At 39.1% G+C, this 16,810-nt stretch overlaps 1 protein-coding gene across 4 annotated transcripts in view; it reads right to left on the bottom strand.

Moving 5' to 3' along the window:
• Positions 1-25: 25 nt before the first annotated feature.
• PCYT1A (phosphate cytidylyltransferase 1A, choline) overlaps positions 26-16,810 on the bottom strand; it is an 80,002-nt gene continuing 63,217 nt past the window's right edge. For all 4 annotated transcript variants that reach the window (XM_055129283.1, XM_004618668.2, XM_055129284.1 and 1 more), the window contains 6 exons: positions 11,645-11,761; positions 10,389-10,540; positions 7,878-7,956; positions 7,104-7,246; positions 4,755-4,943; positions 26-3,913 (listed from right to left, as the gene is read on the bottom strand). In XM_055129283.1, the coding sequence (XP_054985258.1) occupies positions 3,707-3,913; positions 4,755-4,943; positions 7,104-7,246; positions 7,878-7,956; positions 10,389-10,540; positions 11,645-11,761 (887 nt within the window). In that variant the 3' untranslated portion in view covers positions 26-3,706. The remainder of the gene's footprint in view (positions 3,914-4,754; positions 4,944-7,103; positions 7,247-7,877; positions 7,957-10,388; positions 10,541-11,644; positions 11,762-16,810) is intronic.

The following is a 16,810-nucleotide window of genomic DNA, read 5'->3' as shown; positions in this document are numbered from 1 at the left end:
AAAATCACAAGAAATAGAACATTAGTAAAATCACTTTGCCTTTATTTGGCTAGATGAAAAAGCCAAAGTAACTGAACTGAAAAAAATTAATAATACTCAGGAAATTGATACATTGAACACCAACTGAGACTGTCTCCAGGGTTTGCAGCACTATGATAGGGCTACATCCATGCCAAGGCCCAGAACTTCTTTCCAAGATTCTTTTCCTTCATAGGATTCCCCAATACAAACCAACAAAGTTTCTTGTTCAAACAGCTTGTGCCTCCCAAAGAATGAGAGGAAGCCCTCTTTAGACGTAAAGGAACATAAGCTGAGTTATCCTAATGGTACAATGGCATTTTTTGTCTTCTACCCCAATCTGAATACTAATGTAAAACTTTGGCAGACAGATAATCTTAAGAAAATTAAGATATAATCCCAAGAACATGTTCTAGTTATTTCAAAAAATAGAAATGAGACCACTCTTTATTCCTTGATAATCTATGAGAAAAAAATAATAATCATTATATGATTTTGAAAAATATAACCTTTAAAAATACTTATCTTGATAAGTTAAAAAAAATACCATTAGTTAAAAACACTGTTAAAAGCATTTTTTTTTTCCTGCTGTATTTGTTCAACTTCTGGTACCAATGTATAACAACAAAATTTAGAAATATGGCTTTTAGGGAATTAAAGTAATGAAATATAATTGGTTTAAAATTTTAAGTATGGGATCTGGAACATGATTAAAATGGCAATGAGCTTCAGAAAGACAAAAACTGCCCACAAATCAAGATTACTCCAGGAGGAGTAACAAAAGCACAGTAAGAAGTCATTTCTAGAAGGAAAATCCAGAGAAGGCCTGATCAACTGACAAATCAAATAAGAAAATGTCATTCAGATGCTGCTCTTAAGAAGTCAGAAATCATAAAAGGTCAAAATTGCTCTACCTCCTTCCTATTTTCCATTTTCTTCAGGATTTTCAACCACACACATCCCCAGCCTTCTGACCCCAGCTAAATAATGGTCAGCTGCAATTTATAAATGCTCCTCTAAAACTGCAACTCTGCTCTACATTGTGTCTAATGTATGAAAAGAATTTTTTGTGGTAACTGCAGGCATCACCTCACCAAGACTACAGGTCTGTTTCCATTCTCCTTGGATCTTGCAGAGAAAAGGTTGGAGGTCAAACAAATTGTAAGATGCTCCCATCTCAGTCACATTTGGTCTACAGGGATGACTGCTTAATGTGTGGGATTCAGGAACAGAGACCACAACCTCAAGCAGTAACATTCAGGCATTTACAGATCATAGACATGGAGGGTACATGAACCTTTAGCTTCATTTAATTAGGCACAAAGGATCAATGAGTCCATAATTCCAGCAGCTTCTCCCCACCTATCTTTGTCCAGGACCTTTATTCCAAAGGTTCCAACATGATGCATCACAAAAATTCTTGCTTTTGGTCACAATCATGTAAAATATTCTAGTGTCAGAAGATGGAGGCAGGAAGGGCTCACCAGAGGTGTTGAGGGAGTTTTCCAAAAAGATGCCCCCATCTTGACCCTGGCCATCTCTCAGAGCTTTTTAGCTCATAGGTAGATCATATTCCATAGGCAGCCACTGACAGTGCCAAGGACCATACAAACATTAACCCAGATAATGTACTGGAGGGGAGTGACTACAGGTGCCTCCCTGCCCAAATACACTTAGATTAGAGGTGTACTATGAGGTAACAAGTAGGTGGACATCATCAGTGACTTCACTGCCTTTCCATACCAGAGATGAGATAAGCAGAACTCTCAACAGGGGAAAAAGTAGCAGAAAAGTTAAAATAAGTAATCATTTGAATCTGGGCAATGTTGGGAAATATTAATTTCAACTATTTCCATTCCAAGTCAAATTTAATGTAAACCAGAGTTGATAGCAAAAACCACACTTTATGAGAAAAGTTTTAGAATGGTCATTTTCTTAGGTCATCAGGACCAGAGGTTTCTCCTCTGTGTCTCTGCTGAGCATATCAGTGGGATCTGACCTTTCAATAACCTGGGTAGTCCTGGAGTGCAGGCAACATGATCAAGCCTCTGACCTCAGGTGAAAGAGTGGATTTCACCAGTGTTTAGGGAGGGTACTATGAAATTTCATGCTCATAGCCTTAACAAAGGGACATGGAAAATTAAAGTGTGGTTTTCTTAGCTGAAAACACTGAAACTCCACCCCCAAAAGGGGTATTTATGAATGACTGGGTGAAGCTTGGACATAAGCAATGTCCTCCTGAGTCCAACTCCAGGATAACTGATGGACTATGATCTGTGAGGCTGTACAGTTGTAGGATGCTGAGGTTTGAAGCTCATGCTCTACAGCAAGTGTGAAGGGTCAACATTCTCTAACGTGAAACTTAAGTGGTAAGTTTGCTGGGCAACCCGACGGGGAGGTGGGACCAGCACCACCAGGCACATATGGAGAGGGAGAGAGCCTATCATCCTTGTATGTGAAAATTGTGCTCTATGATCTGCTGAAGGGGCAGGCAAAGGGAAGTTTCTATCTACAGCAACTCTCAGAGGATAAGAAGCCCACGGTACAGTGGTTTCAGCCAAGAACATTCTCAGGAGCAGAAATCAAGATAAGGCTTCAGAAAAGGAATTTTTCCTTATGTTTTTCCATCTAGTTCTGTGAAGAGCTCATTTTCAGTAAGGCTCTGTGCAACAAGGATGAACAGGTTATGTTCAAAGTCTAGACATTTATCCTTGTAAAAAGCAAGGTGAGAGTCCTGAAATAAGACTAGCAGGGCCAGAGACTTAATCCAGGGATCACTAATCTAACCTGATTTAGTAATGGTATTGAGTGCTGTCCCACTCCCCTCCTCAATCAGTAACCCTGAAAATGTTCATTCCTATAAAGGCAGACTGAAGAAAAAAGACTGACAAGGTCCCCAAATAGTTGGGTAACAAAGTTTTCTGAGAAGACAAATATAGCTGAAAAAGTGCAGATGTTGGGTAACAAAGTTTTCTGAGAAGACAAATATAGCTGAAAAAGTGCAGATGATGCCATGTGATCTAGTTCTACCGCCATGGACCCCACTGGGTCTAACAAGAAACTCCTCAGGGAGTAAAAAAATAGGCTCAGATGACCTTTCTACAGTTACATTGACACATGTGCCAGCAAGTATATTTTGGGAATTTGTGATTCAGCATTTAGTTTTTTTTTTAAAGGAAAACAAAATTTTGATATATTCCCCCCAAATAATCCATCAGCATAACCCATTGGCTCATTGCTTGAAGGACTGGCCTCCGCACAGAAACAAATACTAGAAAGTACCAGGATTAAAAGGCCTCCGAGTATGACATCACTTCCTTCTGCCCACTCCTCAAGGGCAAAAAATTAATTCTACTTACTACATTTCAAAGACTAATTTTTAAAAATTAATAAAAATGACAATTTCCCTGTCAAGATCACATGAACATAAACAGTAAAGCAAAGTCCTTGGGGAAGGTATATGGATGCAGAACAGGCTTCTAAGGTGTAGTCAGTCAGCCTCCATCTTGGTGTGAGTGGGTGATGTCTCTTGGAGGATGGGATGTCTGGTCTTCCCATTCCTCTTGCCCAGTTGTCTTTTCTTTGTATCTGTCCTTAGGTTTAGTGTTGGGGTCACAATTTGTAATTCAACAGAGAGCTTCTGAAGGTGATGAGAACAGAAGGAAGGGAAATGAAAGGGATGAAAAAATTAGTCTTCTTCATCCTCACTGATATCACAGGTGGCAGCCTTGCGCCTGGAAAGGTTTGCTGGGGAGGAAGGCGGGGAAGTCTTGCCAGAAAATGGCCATCGGAAAGAAGGGGATGGGGAGCGTTCACGAGTGGGGCTGCTGCTGGGACTCTGCTTTGGACTGATGGCCTGCAGCATCCGGCCTTTCCCCTCTTTCAGCATATGTTTCTGGGGAGACCAAAAGGAAGAGTTAGAAGAAACATACAGATCTTACTAAATCACCACTGAAGAATCTGAGACTTCAAATTATCATGAGTGCTCTCTGCAATGTTAAAAGTAATTCGTAAACCATGTGGGGAGAAGAGACATAGCTAAAACTCTAAGCAATTTACTCTCTTGGGTGATTTATGCCATAAGAGTTATCTTTAGGTTTTGAGCTGCCATTCAGTCAACAAACTCTTGATTTCTATGACAAAGTAATTCTTAGAAGGTTACCTGGCCTGCAGTGTAAAAAAAAGAAACAGGAAAAAACAAAACAGAAAAGGGTATCTCTAATTTTAGGGATCTCTGAAAATAAAATTCCATATTTTCCCTCAACAATCTAATATCTAAACATCCTCACAATTAGATCCTTGCTGAAACCCAACCTGGGGCTCACCTGCTGAATGAGCTATCTCTTTGGCCTAGGGGGTTGTTTGTCTAAATCAATAATGTAGAAGTGAGCTGAACAAAGCCACCTATTTTGCTTCTCTTGTCACCAGCTTTGAAGGTTAAGAGTAAATTGGGAGAGTGTGTGATCTTTTTCTATAAAACCTTAAAAAAGGGGGGGGCATTTAACTGAAACACAGTTTTACCCCATAAGGAAAACAGATTGGACAACTTTTAAAAAAAAAATGTGGTGCTTGGGATCAAATTTAGGGTTTCGCAGGTGAGGCATGTGCTCTACTGCTAAGCCCCATTCCTGGCCCTAGGTATCTTCACAACATTGCTGTTCCTTTCTGCTCAAGGATTCTACAATTCTCCCCATAGCATGGAAAGTCCCTGAGCTGCCCAACAGGAAAGAACATACCAGTGCTCCTTCAGGACCAAACATTTCCAGAAAACTTCCAATGAATTCTCGGGATTTCTCCTCCCATTTCTGAATGAGGTCAATGCTTTTCTCTTCTACCTTCTGAACAAATTCTTTTGACTTTTCCTCTACATCTTTCACTTTCTTCTTAACTTTATCAACCCGCTCCTGTAAGTGATATTTTTTCTCCTAAAGAAGTAATTGGGATGGGTAAACGATCACTGTATGAGTAAAATGCAAACACAAAAGTTCATAAATTTGTAACTATACATCATAGTGATTCTCTAATAAAAAATTAAAAAAAAGAAGTAATTGTTTTTTGAGAAATAACAGATTTCCAGAGGAAATATAAAAAACATGACCCAGCATTCTTTAGATTTTTGTCTCCAGATTCTTTTAGATTTTATATTTTTTTTCATTTGTTTGAACTTATTTCACATTTGTCTGGCATAATAACAGAAATGATATATTCTAGATGGTCATTTTGGTGGAAAGTATAAAAATTTAACATTGAGGAGTCCTGGAACTAAACTAAATATATAGGATAGAATCATTAGCAAGTATGCAGCAAAAGAAAGTTGATTTCTGTACCCCCACCCTTCAATCCTTTTCTTTTCCCTTCATCACTGCCGTTGTGATGATCAGAGGTCTCACAAACACATACACTTAAGACATAGTGTTTCTACTTATATTTTAGCTTTGGTTTTCATGAATATCTGGCTGCCATGTGGCTAGAAACTCACTGCAGAGCCCGGGTTCACAGAGAGCAGAGCTGCTGTGATTGGGCCTGGTGCAGGCACTGGGGCTAGAGGTCTCACCTGCAGCTTTACACTATTATGATTATGCTCTAAGTCACTGAGGTATCCCCTTCCAGGCCCCAGGAGGCCATTTTTTTTAAAAGTACAAAACATAAACATGCCAAAAATGACCCAAACCCTACTCTAATTGGAGTAACATGATCACTGCACAATAGTACTAAGAATAATTAGGCTGAAAATGAGAGCAGTGGATCTTTCACTTTACTTTCTTACTGTATTGATTTCCCCTCTCTATCACTTGCTTACTCAATGATTTCAGAATCCTAGAACTTGTTTCATTTTTAAGTATTTGGAGATCTGTTTGATATGATGATTCTTTGGTCTGATCAGTTTCTCTAAAGTTAAGGTAGGGGGATGAGGGAAAATTTAGCCAAATGAAAAGTATTCTTATAATTTACAGAAAACTTTTACAGGTTGTGGGAGGGGGAATAAGTATGTTTACAGCATTTTATAAAACATCTGATCATAAAGAATCTGTAGTAAGCAATCAATAATAGCTAGAGTTTAATTCATGGCATAATTCATAGACCTGGGAGCAGATGAGAGAGCAGGTAAATGACAAACTATATATATAATTTTCAGTTTCTTTTATTTTTATAGGTGATAGCCCCAGTGGTGTTTGGGGGTGAGGGAGGGCAACCAGGATTACACTCAAGAGTGCTGGGAGTGGAGGTGGGGGATAGAGTCAGGGCCTGAAACTAGATAGGTATGCACTCTACACTTGAGCTAGCTCCCTGCCCTGCATTTTTCTTCTTAAAACAATTTCTTTAAGGCATCATTTAGAAACAAAATATATAGCATTTGTCTCCCAATGACAATATTAAACTAAGATAAAGACCAACTTTAAAAAAAAGTAAGAGGGGCTGGAGAGATAGCACAGCGGGTAGGGCGTTTGCCTTGCACGCGGCCGACCCAGGTTCGAATCCCAGCATCCCATATGGTCCCCTGAGCACCTCCAGGAGTAATTCCTGAGTGTAGAACCAGGAGTAACCCCTGTGCATTGCCGGGTGTGACCCAAAAAGCAAAAAAAAAAAAAAAAAAAAAAGTAAGAATCTCTGTTTTAAGTGCATCTGACGTAATACTATATATTATAAGTTACATATCTTTTTTGGGGGGGCAGAGGGAGGTACTTTGGGTAACACCTGGCAGTACTCAGGGGTTACTATGTTATACTGGGGACAAACCCAGGTTGATGAGCTTTCTCTGGCCCCTGTAAGTCATAAATTCTTATTTATTTAACTGGCCCCAGGTCCTTTTTATCAATGTCTGATATTAGACCAAAAAAGCACTTCTTCTCCTGTATATTCTCTTTGCTTAACTTTGTTCTTGCAGTATGTTGGGACTTTGAGCCCAGGATGTCACACACCACAGGCATATATATGCTTTATGGTTAAGTCATAAACCTGCCTATTTTAACCTCTTTGTAAAGAGCATAGTATACTGTTATTGCCAAAGAAGCATTCACTGAGGTTTTGGTGAGAAGGCAAAAGTATGTGTCCAGTCAGGGAAGTCTGGGATGAGGCTGACTCACATTGATAAAGCTGACATTAAGCTCCTTGGCGGTGTAGCCTCTCTGTAGGTTCCTTCTGGCGTACACATCGTAATCCCGGACGATTCGGGTGATGATGTCTGATGTGGAGATGCCTTCTGTCCTCTGGGTTGGAGCAAACATACCTAACCCAAGAACATATACAAACACTGACTTCCTGGTTAGCTTGCACATAGAATAAGTTGAAAACATTCTTTTCCTCAAAAAGCAGAATTTCTTACTACTGAATGAAATCTGGAGATACTAATATACAAAAGGAAGATTAAATTAAATGACAAGGGGTAAAGACTAGAGAAGTTATATGACTTCACTGTTAAGAAAAATAAGGGGCAATGGGGGCTGGAGTGACAGTACAGCGGGTAGGGCGTTTGCCTTGCATGCGGCCAACCCGGGTTCGATTTCCAGCATCCCATGTGGTCCCCTAAGCATAGCCAGGGGTAATTCCTGAGTGCAGAGTGACTCCTGTGCATCACTGGTTGTGACCCAAAAAGCCGGAAAAAAAAAAAAAAGAAAACTAAGAGGCAAGAGAAAGGTTTCCAGAAATTAAGAGAACTGTTAAAAGCAGATGTTTAGACTAAGAACTAATGAGTGTTAATGCTATACTTACCTTAACTTAATCCAAAGTGTGACCTGAGTATGTATGCTGAACTTCCTCTATATGAATTTTTGTCTATTATGTAGCAAAGTGGTTCATGCTCTATAGCAGCTCCTATAAAATGAGGCTCCATAAGAGAGGATGAACCCAGATTTACTCACCTGCTTCTTTGATGTGCTTATACACATCATCACTGCCAGCAGAAGAATATGGGATGTCGTCATGGGCTACAAAATCAATCTGAATGTAAGGAAACATTGAAAATTCAGGATAATGCCATTCAGAAACAATAAATACTCTCAGAATCAGTAAAAAAGAAAAGCAAAAGCTTTTTTTTTCTTATTTCTGTTTTGCTCATAAAGTTTATGATTCATTGATAAACCACCATACCTAATTACTTTAGTATCATAAAGTCAGTAAATTAAAATTTTTTTTCTTTTTCTTTTTGGGTTACACCCAGAGATGCTCAGGGGTTACTCCTGGCTCTGCACTACGGAGTTACTCTGGGCAGTGTTTGGGGGACGATATAGGATGCTGGGGATTGAACCTGGATTGGCCGCGTGCAAGGCAAATACTTTGCCCGCTGTACTATTGCTCCGGCCCCTCAACTTAAATTTTTGGCTATTTTTCCTGGCCTACTAGAAGCGTTATTCCCATTATGAACAATACAAGTCACTACGTTGAACAGGGATGTGGTGAACATACATGAAGATTTGCTGTTGAGCTAGTTAGTAGGTGAAACCAATGAAAGAGAAAGGAAAATAAATTCCTTACCCTTCTGGATCCATAAGGACTTGTCAAACAAGGATTTTTGAAAGTATGAGAAAGAGGTCACTTCTTTGTTTACTGGTTCCTCCTTTAGGACAAGAGGTAAGTGGGAATATAAAAATAGCAACCAAAAACTCTTCCACTAGAACAGAATCACCTATACAGAATACCTAAGAATAGCAAAATTTCTTAGAACAGAACAGAATACCTAAGAAAAGCAAAATTCAAAGTCATAGATAGGTCTCAAGTTCTATCAAATTCCTACTGTTAATGCTTCTTGCAACAATGAGAAGAGATCAAAGACACTGGGATAAATAATCTTTCTCGAGGCACACTAAACCTAATCTATTTCTGCATGAACAGGCAACAAGTCTTTTTCCAATTTAATTGCTAATACCTAATTGCTAATACCTAATCCCAAATTCACAGTAGTGTGAAGCATAATCTTCAGGCCCACATCAGGGACTCTGTTAGCACTGCAACTATCAGTAAACAACTTGCTGGGGATCCAGAGGTAGAAAAGCAGATTAGTGGGCAAGCAAAACTTGTGCTTGAAGATATACTGCTAATGTGCTGAAAAGGGAAACTGGACGTTCCTCTTCTGTAAAGGTATTGCCTGGATGTGTGAGAAATACCTTGTTTATTGCTTTGGCACCTCTGGAAGTTACCTGCTGATATAGAAACGCTAGAGAACTGTAAAGGGCTATCCTAAAAAGTTAGAACAAATCTCCTTTAGACTCAGGCCTACCAAATTATTGCTTTGGAAGCAATACTGACTACCTTTGTTTTCACCTGCCTTGTAGAATACAATATTCTACATCGTCCTATGAAAAGCTACAATAAATGCTCTGATTCTTCAAGCTTAATAGCTTGGCCTGGGTATAATCAACTTTTATACCCTTCTATTATACTAAATATGTTGCTTTATGTGGAAGTATAAATAGGCAGGAAAGGTTTTACTAGCACACTAAGCAAAAGTGAGAAACTTCCCGGGTTTCTGATCCCACAAAACTTCTAGGCCAAAATCAAAGCACTGAGACTAGATATAAGTCAACACTAAAGTCATCTATGCTTTCTATCTTATTTCCTAGATTGTGAACTCCTTGAGAACACAGCTAAGGCTACATGTCTTCTAAAGATATTGGCATTACCATGAGGAGGGAGAAACCTACAGTGCTAGGATGTTGGGGGAGGTGAGAAAGAATCACATAATAAAAATTCAATTTCTAGCCCTGTAAAAAATTTTTTACCTGAACCAAGTTGTTTGGTATTTGATTTTGAAGTTTTCTGGAGGGTAACTAAGAGCTTTTCCTAGCTTGGTGGTAGGGGATTGCTCCTAGATGTAGGCAGGGAACTATGTGGTGCCAGAGATTGATCCTGACCCTCCAGCATGCCAAGCAAGTGCTATCTCCCCTGTTCCAGGTTGTTTGGTCTTTCTGGGTCTATGTAAAGTGAAAATAAAAGCTACCTCACAGGGTCCTTGTAGAAGCAAATTAAAAGTAATGGATATGGGGCTTGGGAGGTAATACAGCAGGTAGGTTGCTTGCCTTGCACGTGGCCAAACCAAGTTCAGTCCCTGCATCCCATATTCCCCTGAGCACTGCCAGGAGTAATTCCTGAGTACAGAGTCAAGATTAATTTCTGAGCATCATTGGGTGTGGCCCCAAAACAAAATAAAAACAAACAAAAAGCCCCCTAAAATAATGGATGTAAGAGTGTTTATAAAGCTCATCACCCCAGATAAGCTTTGGGGGGAACAAGTGGTAATGTATCACTACCACTGGCTCTCTGTGAGATTTATATAGAAGAGAGAAGTAAAGGAGGGTTAGTGGAAATCTTGCTCTAGAACCAGAAAATAGAAAATTGAAGGAATCGTGGAACAAGGAGAGTGCTCGCTTTCTTACCCGGTGTTCTGCCAGGAACTCTGGTGTCAGGGTCCAGGGGGCATTCCTCACCACCTCATCCACATAGCGGCAGTGCTGCACTGCATCATAACGCTCATTTTCATTCATCACTGTGAAGCCTTTGAAGTTGTGTGTTAGCTCATCACTGCAAACTGAGTTCACCACATCAATAAGTTAGTCAAATTGCATTTGACTTAATTACTCCTCAGTCATTAACCTCTCCCAATTTCTAGGACTATAACCAAGAGAGCCACCTGAAGAAGAATCTTCTGGAGATAGCGGTCTATAAAACAAAAACTTTTCCTAATTCAAGACACCTTTAGGAGCAACACTGATTATACAGTTATTCACATTTTGGAGAAGAAAGAAGGCAAACTGGGTAACATTCTTGACCTAAAAATGGACATGCTGTGCATTTGTGCATCAATTGTGTATAAAATGTCTTTTCACTGTTTTTCTATAATACTAGAAAACACATGTTTTCTTAGACAACTCTTCTAAGTACTTCAGTCAATTCAAAGCAAGAGACTTATATAGCATGAAAGCTTTTTTGTTTGTTTTTGGCTTTTTGGGTCACACTTGGCATTGCTCAGGAATTATTCCTGGCAGTGCTTGTGGGACCATATGAGATGCCAGGGATAAAACCTGGGTCAATAACATGCAAGGCAAATGCGCTACCCACTGTTCTATCACTCTGGTACCTAAAAGCTGTTTAAAAAGGAAATTAAGCGTGTTCCCTCCCACAACAGATGCAACTCAAGTGAAAACTAAAATAAATATGGCTATTTCAGGGCAGTGAGTTTGAAGCTCTTCTTTTCAGGTTGAGGTTGCTAGTATCTCACAGTCTGCTTTAGAGAGGGTCCTATGCCTCATTTAAAAATAAAAGAAAGAAAGAAAGAAAGAAAGAAAGAAAGAAAGAAAGAAAGAAAGAAAGAAAGAAAGAAAGAAAGAAAGAAAGAGAGAGAGAAAGAAAGAAAGAGAGAGAGAGAAAGAAAGAAAGAGAGAGAGAGAGAGAGAGAAAGAAAGAAAGAAAGAAAGAAAGAAAGAAAGAAAGAAAGAAAGAAAGAAATGAAGAAAGAGAGAGAAAGGCAGAGAGAAAGAGAGAAAGGAAGGAAGGAAGGAAGGAAGGAAGGAAGGAAGAAAGAAAGAAAGAAAAAAAGAAAGAGCCTAGATACTCTGTTTATAAACATAGGAGAGAGAACAAGATACTATAGTTTTTCTGGACAACACACATAACTCATCAGATGTTTTCTTACCTCCTACAATGAGGTATGTATTAGGGAAAAGGTTCTTTGCTTGCATCAGAGCCCGGGCATGACCAGAATGAAATAAGTCAAATATGCCATCTGCATAAACTCTCACAGGCCGTTCACCTAAATCCACAGAAAAAATATACATAAATACACAGCTTCAATGTCTCATTTGACAAATGGAAATGGCAGTGTGTAACCATTTCCTCCATGAATATACCTCTCTTATGGGGTTCTCTGGATCTGTGGGTGATTGGTATTATGAGGAATAACATCACAGACTTCTTTGGCTACTAAGACCCTTTTTGTCATCATATATACCAACTATTTTCTTTATCAAACTGGACAAAACACTGAATTTCATAACAATTTTTTAAACTTATTTTTATAACATTTTTTCTTAAAACTAGATATGAAAGGAGTTATACAATAGATATGTCCCAAACTTCAAAATTCTCACCATCAGACCAAGTTTAAACTTCAGTTATGTTTAAATAAGTAGTATAGGAACTGAAGATATAGGACAGGGGTTAAAGTGCTTGTTTTATATGCAGTTGACCCCTGTTTAATCCCTGGCACTGTATGGTCCCCCAAGCACTGTCAGGTGTAGCCTCAAATCCAAAAAAGTAAAAAGGGTGGTATAATTTAACTATACTCTAAGGGTTATTTTTAAGCTTCCCTGATTAATAATAACCAATGTTTTGCTTTAGAACTTCCATCACTTCCCAGAGGTAGGAGGGAAAGGGGTAAGATTGAGAAAGTGGAAGGATAAATACCAATCTAACAATTTATTGCTTCTCAGTTCCAGATTCATCCTAATACTTGCTCTGTAACAAAAGATGAATTTCATGAAGTATTCTCCATGAGGGTGAGATCATGTACTTTCTGGTGAAGTATAAATATTTGAGAGAACTTTACATTAGAGCTTTTCCTCTTCTCTTAAAAATAAAATTATGAACTTTGTAACTTTCCACAATAAAAAATTAAAAAAAAATAAAAATAAAATAAAATTATGGAAATTTGTTTTCAATTTAATTTTTAACTGTTGTAGAACTAAAATAAAAAGAAAAAAGAAGGGCCAGAGTGAAAACAGAGCAGGTAGGGCATTTGTCTTGCAAGTAGCTGACCCGGGTTCAATCCCTGGCATCCCATATGGTCCCCCAAGTGCTGAGTGCAGAGCCAGGAGTAACTCCTAAGCATTGCTGGGTGTGACCCCAAAAGAAAAATAAATTAAACGAAATTTAAAAAAAAGAAAAGAAAAAAACCGGAAAAAAAATGGTAAGAGCCTGGGGATTTGGCCTAGCGGTAAAGCACTTGCTTTGTAGGAATGAGGTTACTAGTCCCATCCCCAGCATGACCCAACATCAACTGAGTATAATGCCAGTGGCCAGTGCCTTTTATGACCTCCAGTACTATAAATAGCCCTGTCATCCCACTGTTCATTGATTTGCTCAAGCAGGCACCAGTAATGTCTCATTGTGAGACTTGTTACCGATTTTGGCATATCGAATATGCCACAGATAGCTTGCCAGACTCTGCCGTGTGGGCGGGATACTCTCAGTAGCTTGCTGGGCTCTCCGAGAGGGACAGAGGAATAGAACCCGAGTTGTCTGAGTGCAAGGCAAATGCCCTACCTGCTGGGCTATCACTCCAGTCCCATAATAAAAGTATATTCTCTGGCACAAAGCAACCAAATATGTATGAGCACTACAATTTGTGACTGCTGGTGAGCACTGTAGCCAAAAGTTTCTGCACTATAACCAATTTTTGAAGGGTAAGGGAAGGGAAAAGAAAGGAAGGGAAGAGAAATGAAAAATAAAAATAATAATAAAAAAGTACAAAAAATCTAGGAAATAACCTTTGGGATACAAGGTCAAATAAATACATTAAAAATGAAATTGATATTATAGCTCATCATGTGTCAAATGATAAATCTAATAAGCACTATTCTACATTAATAAAAGAAGATTCACTCGCAGCGGCAAAGGTAACAGTAAGACTATCATTCTAGACCAAACGTGACAGAATCTCATTAAATATGACATACTGCAGGTAGGGGTCAGATATAGGTACCTTAAATTAGGACAATGAATCAAGATTCTCAGAATGTCCATCAACTTTTCTTTTCAGTTAGTCTTATCCATAAACAAGGAGTTTTTAAATAAAAAAATCATACATAGGGACCAGAGAGATAGAAAAGGAGGGTCTGGAGAAATAGTACAGTGGGTAGAGTGCATGTGGCCTACCTGGGTTTGATCCTTAGCACCCATATGGTTTCTCTGTACCCTCCCAGGAGAAATCCTGAGCACAGAAATAGGAGTATGCTGTGAGCACCACTGAGTATGGCCCCAAACACAAACCAAAAAACAAAAAGAAAAGAAAGAAAGGGAAGTAAAGATATCTGCCTATTTTGATCCCCAGTGCCACATAAGGGTCCCTGAACTAGGCCAGGGAGTCATTCCTGAGCACAGAGCTATGAATAACCTGAACACTACCAGTATAGCCTAACCCTCCTCCAGTCCCCAAAAGAAACAATACATTTCTGATAAAAAGTATAAGCACAATTTTTAAGAAGAGCAATTATACAATATCTACCAAAGGACAAAAAATGAACACTTAAGAGTCTGGCCCAGCTATTCCAATTCAACTCACAGACACACATTTAAACATATGTGTTGGGTCAGAGCAGATAGGGCACTTGCCTTGCATGTGGTCAGCCTGGGTTCTATCCTTCGCATTCCATATGGTCCCCCCAAGCACTACCAGGAGTAATTCCTGGGAGCAGAGCCAGGGGTAACCCCTGAGCACTGTCAAGTGTGATCCCCAAACCAAAATAAACAAAATAAATGTGTCATTTAATTACAATCTGGTGTTTTTTATATGGAGCATAGTTTTTCATGTTTTTAATACCTAATGAAGGTAGAACTCAGCAAGTGTTGACAGAGCATATATTCCAAATTGTTCTTTTTTAAAAATTACTTATTATATATATAGTTTCTGTGGTTTACAATATACTAATAATGGTTTCTTATGCACATAATTCTAGTACCACATGCATCACCAGTGCCCCCACCACCCTTTTCAATGCCCCACCTTCTACCAGTTCAACTATATGACTCAGCTCTCCTATTAGGTTGTCTTCGGACTTTTGTTTCTATTGTTCTGTAAGTCTTTAAGTCTCATATATGACAGATAGCTATCCCTTTTTTTCTGTCTGACTTCATGATATCCTCTAGTTCCAGCATGATTTTGTTATTTCTTAAAGGGAAGACTTAGAAGAGGTCAGAATGCATGAGTGACAGGAGTGAACTGAGGTTTCCCTGGGCCAAGGACCTGACTTCAGAAAAGGAGTCGACAGAAGGAAGTATAGGAGGGTGAGCAGCTAGAGCATCAAAGAACCTAAATTGAAATCACACGACCATGAGACCACTATCAAGTAGAGGTTGGAGGACCCGGGACAGAGTCCTGTAGCATACTGTGGAGGATAAAACATACAGGGCCAAGCCATGGAATGGGCAAGAGGCCAGCACCCCAGGAAGCACTGACAAGAAGGGGCTTTCTCCCACCAATGGAGGGTGGTTATGGAAAGCAGGAGGCATGTATAGAGAAGCAGGATTGGGAAGAACTTCCACAGGAAACAAAGGCAAGGCCAAGTAAGGCTCCACTGCACCTGCATCATTCTTTATAATAACAACTTTGGGAAAAAATTTCAATGGAATACTGAATATACCCTGATACTGAATATACCCTGATACATGCATTAAAAGAGTGAGAGAATATGTAACACAAACAGCCACTGGCTACCTATAATGGGATATTGGAGCAAGAGAAGAACATTTCACTCTAAACCCTTTTGGCAATTATTTTATTTTTGGGCTGTGTTCCAAAAAATATATATATATATATATCCAGTGGTGCTCAGAGGATATTCCTGTTTCTGCACCAGGAATCATTCACTTCTGATATTATATGAGGAGTCAGGGTAGCCACACGCAAGGCAAGTATCCTGTCTCCTGTACCATCTATCTCTCTAGCCCTCTCTTGGTATTTTATGAAGTTTAGACTATGGGAAAGTATTTTGAACACAGAAAATAAATTTTTAAATAAATATACCAATTCACTCAAAACTGAGTAATGCTATGATGGGTTTAAGAGTCAGAAAGATTATATAGCTCAGGCTTGTCAACCAGCCTCCCTCCATAACTTTATCCTTAAGCCTTAGTTTCCTCATGTATAAAATAAAGCAAAACAAAACCCGCATTTTGATTCTCTCTTCTACATCCTATAAATCATAATTATTATATAAATAATAGACTTCTATCTCTTCTAAGAAAGCTTAGAGAAATGATTTAATATGACTTTCACTTTCTCTCTCTCTCTCTCTGCCCCCCCATCTGCCCTCCCTATACCCTCCCCCCCCCACGCACACACCTGGCCCTGGAGGGGCTATGGTCTTATTTTATTTGGTTCTAGAATATAAAAGTTAAGAATATTTTGTTCTTTCTTATTTACCATATAACAAAAGCAAAGTGAGATGGAAGGAGATTTATCTCAGGAAACACATTTCCTGGGTGGTGGAGGTGACTTACAATGCAGTTGAGAAGGTGGCTTTTTGCCAGCAGCTAATTATCACACATCAAGCCAAGTGCTCCACCACACCCTTTCTCAAACCAGCTCCAGTTGGACTTAACCTCTTCAATGTTTCACCAGTCTTTCAACCTCTCAATTCCTCTCAATTCCTTATAAGTTAACCTCAAGTTTCTGGAAACCCAGGTAGTTATATTAATTTTATCAAGCAACCAGAAGGGGCCACTACAGAATAAGAAAATTGGGGGAGAAAGTACAAATTAGCCCTTTTTTGTTTGTTTTTTGGGTCACGCCTGACAGTACTCAGAGCTTACTCCTGACTCTGTGCTCAAGAATCATTCCTGATGATGCTCTGGAGACTATATACAATTCTGGGGATCAAACTGGAGCTGTCTGCATACAATTCAATCATCTAAAGCCCTAAACTATCTTCTCCAATAATAAAGGAAGCCCTTTGCCCTTCTTTCATTAAATAGCTGTTGGCTGGATAACTATAATGTGATTTACATATTTTCTCAGCACCTCCCATTCATTCTCAAAGTGATCCTGATTTGGACTATTAATTATATGGCTGCACCACTGCTG

Source organism: Sorex araneus, chromosome 2, assembly GCF_027595985.1.
Source record: "Sorex araneus isolate mSorAra2 chromosome 2, mSorAra2.pri, whole genome shotgun sequence".
Taxonomy (NCBI): Eukaryota; Metazoa; Chordata; class Mammalia; order Eulipotyphla; family Soricidae; genus Sorex; species Sorex araneus.
The sequence above is the reverse complement of the archived record's forward strand: the minus strand, read 5'-3'. Positions and strand labels throughout refer to the sequence as shown.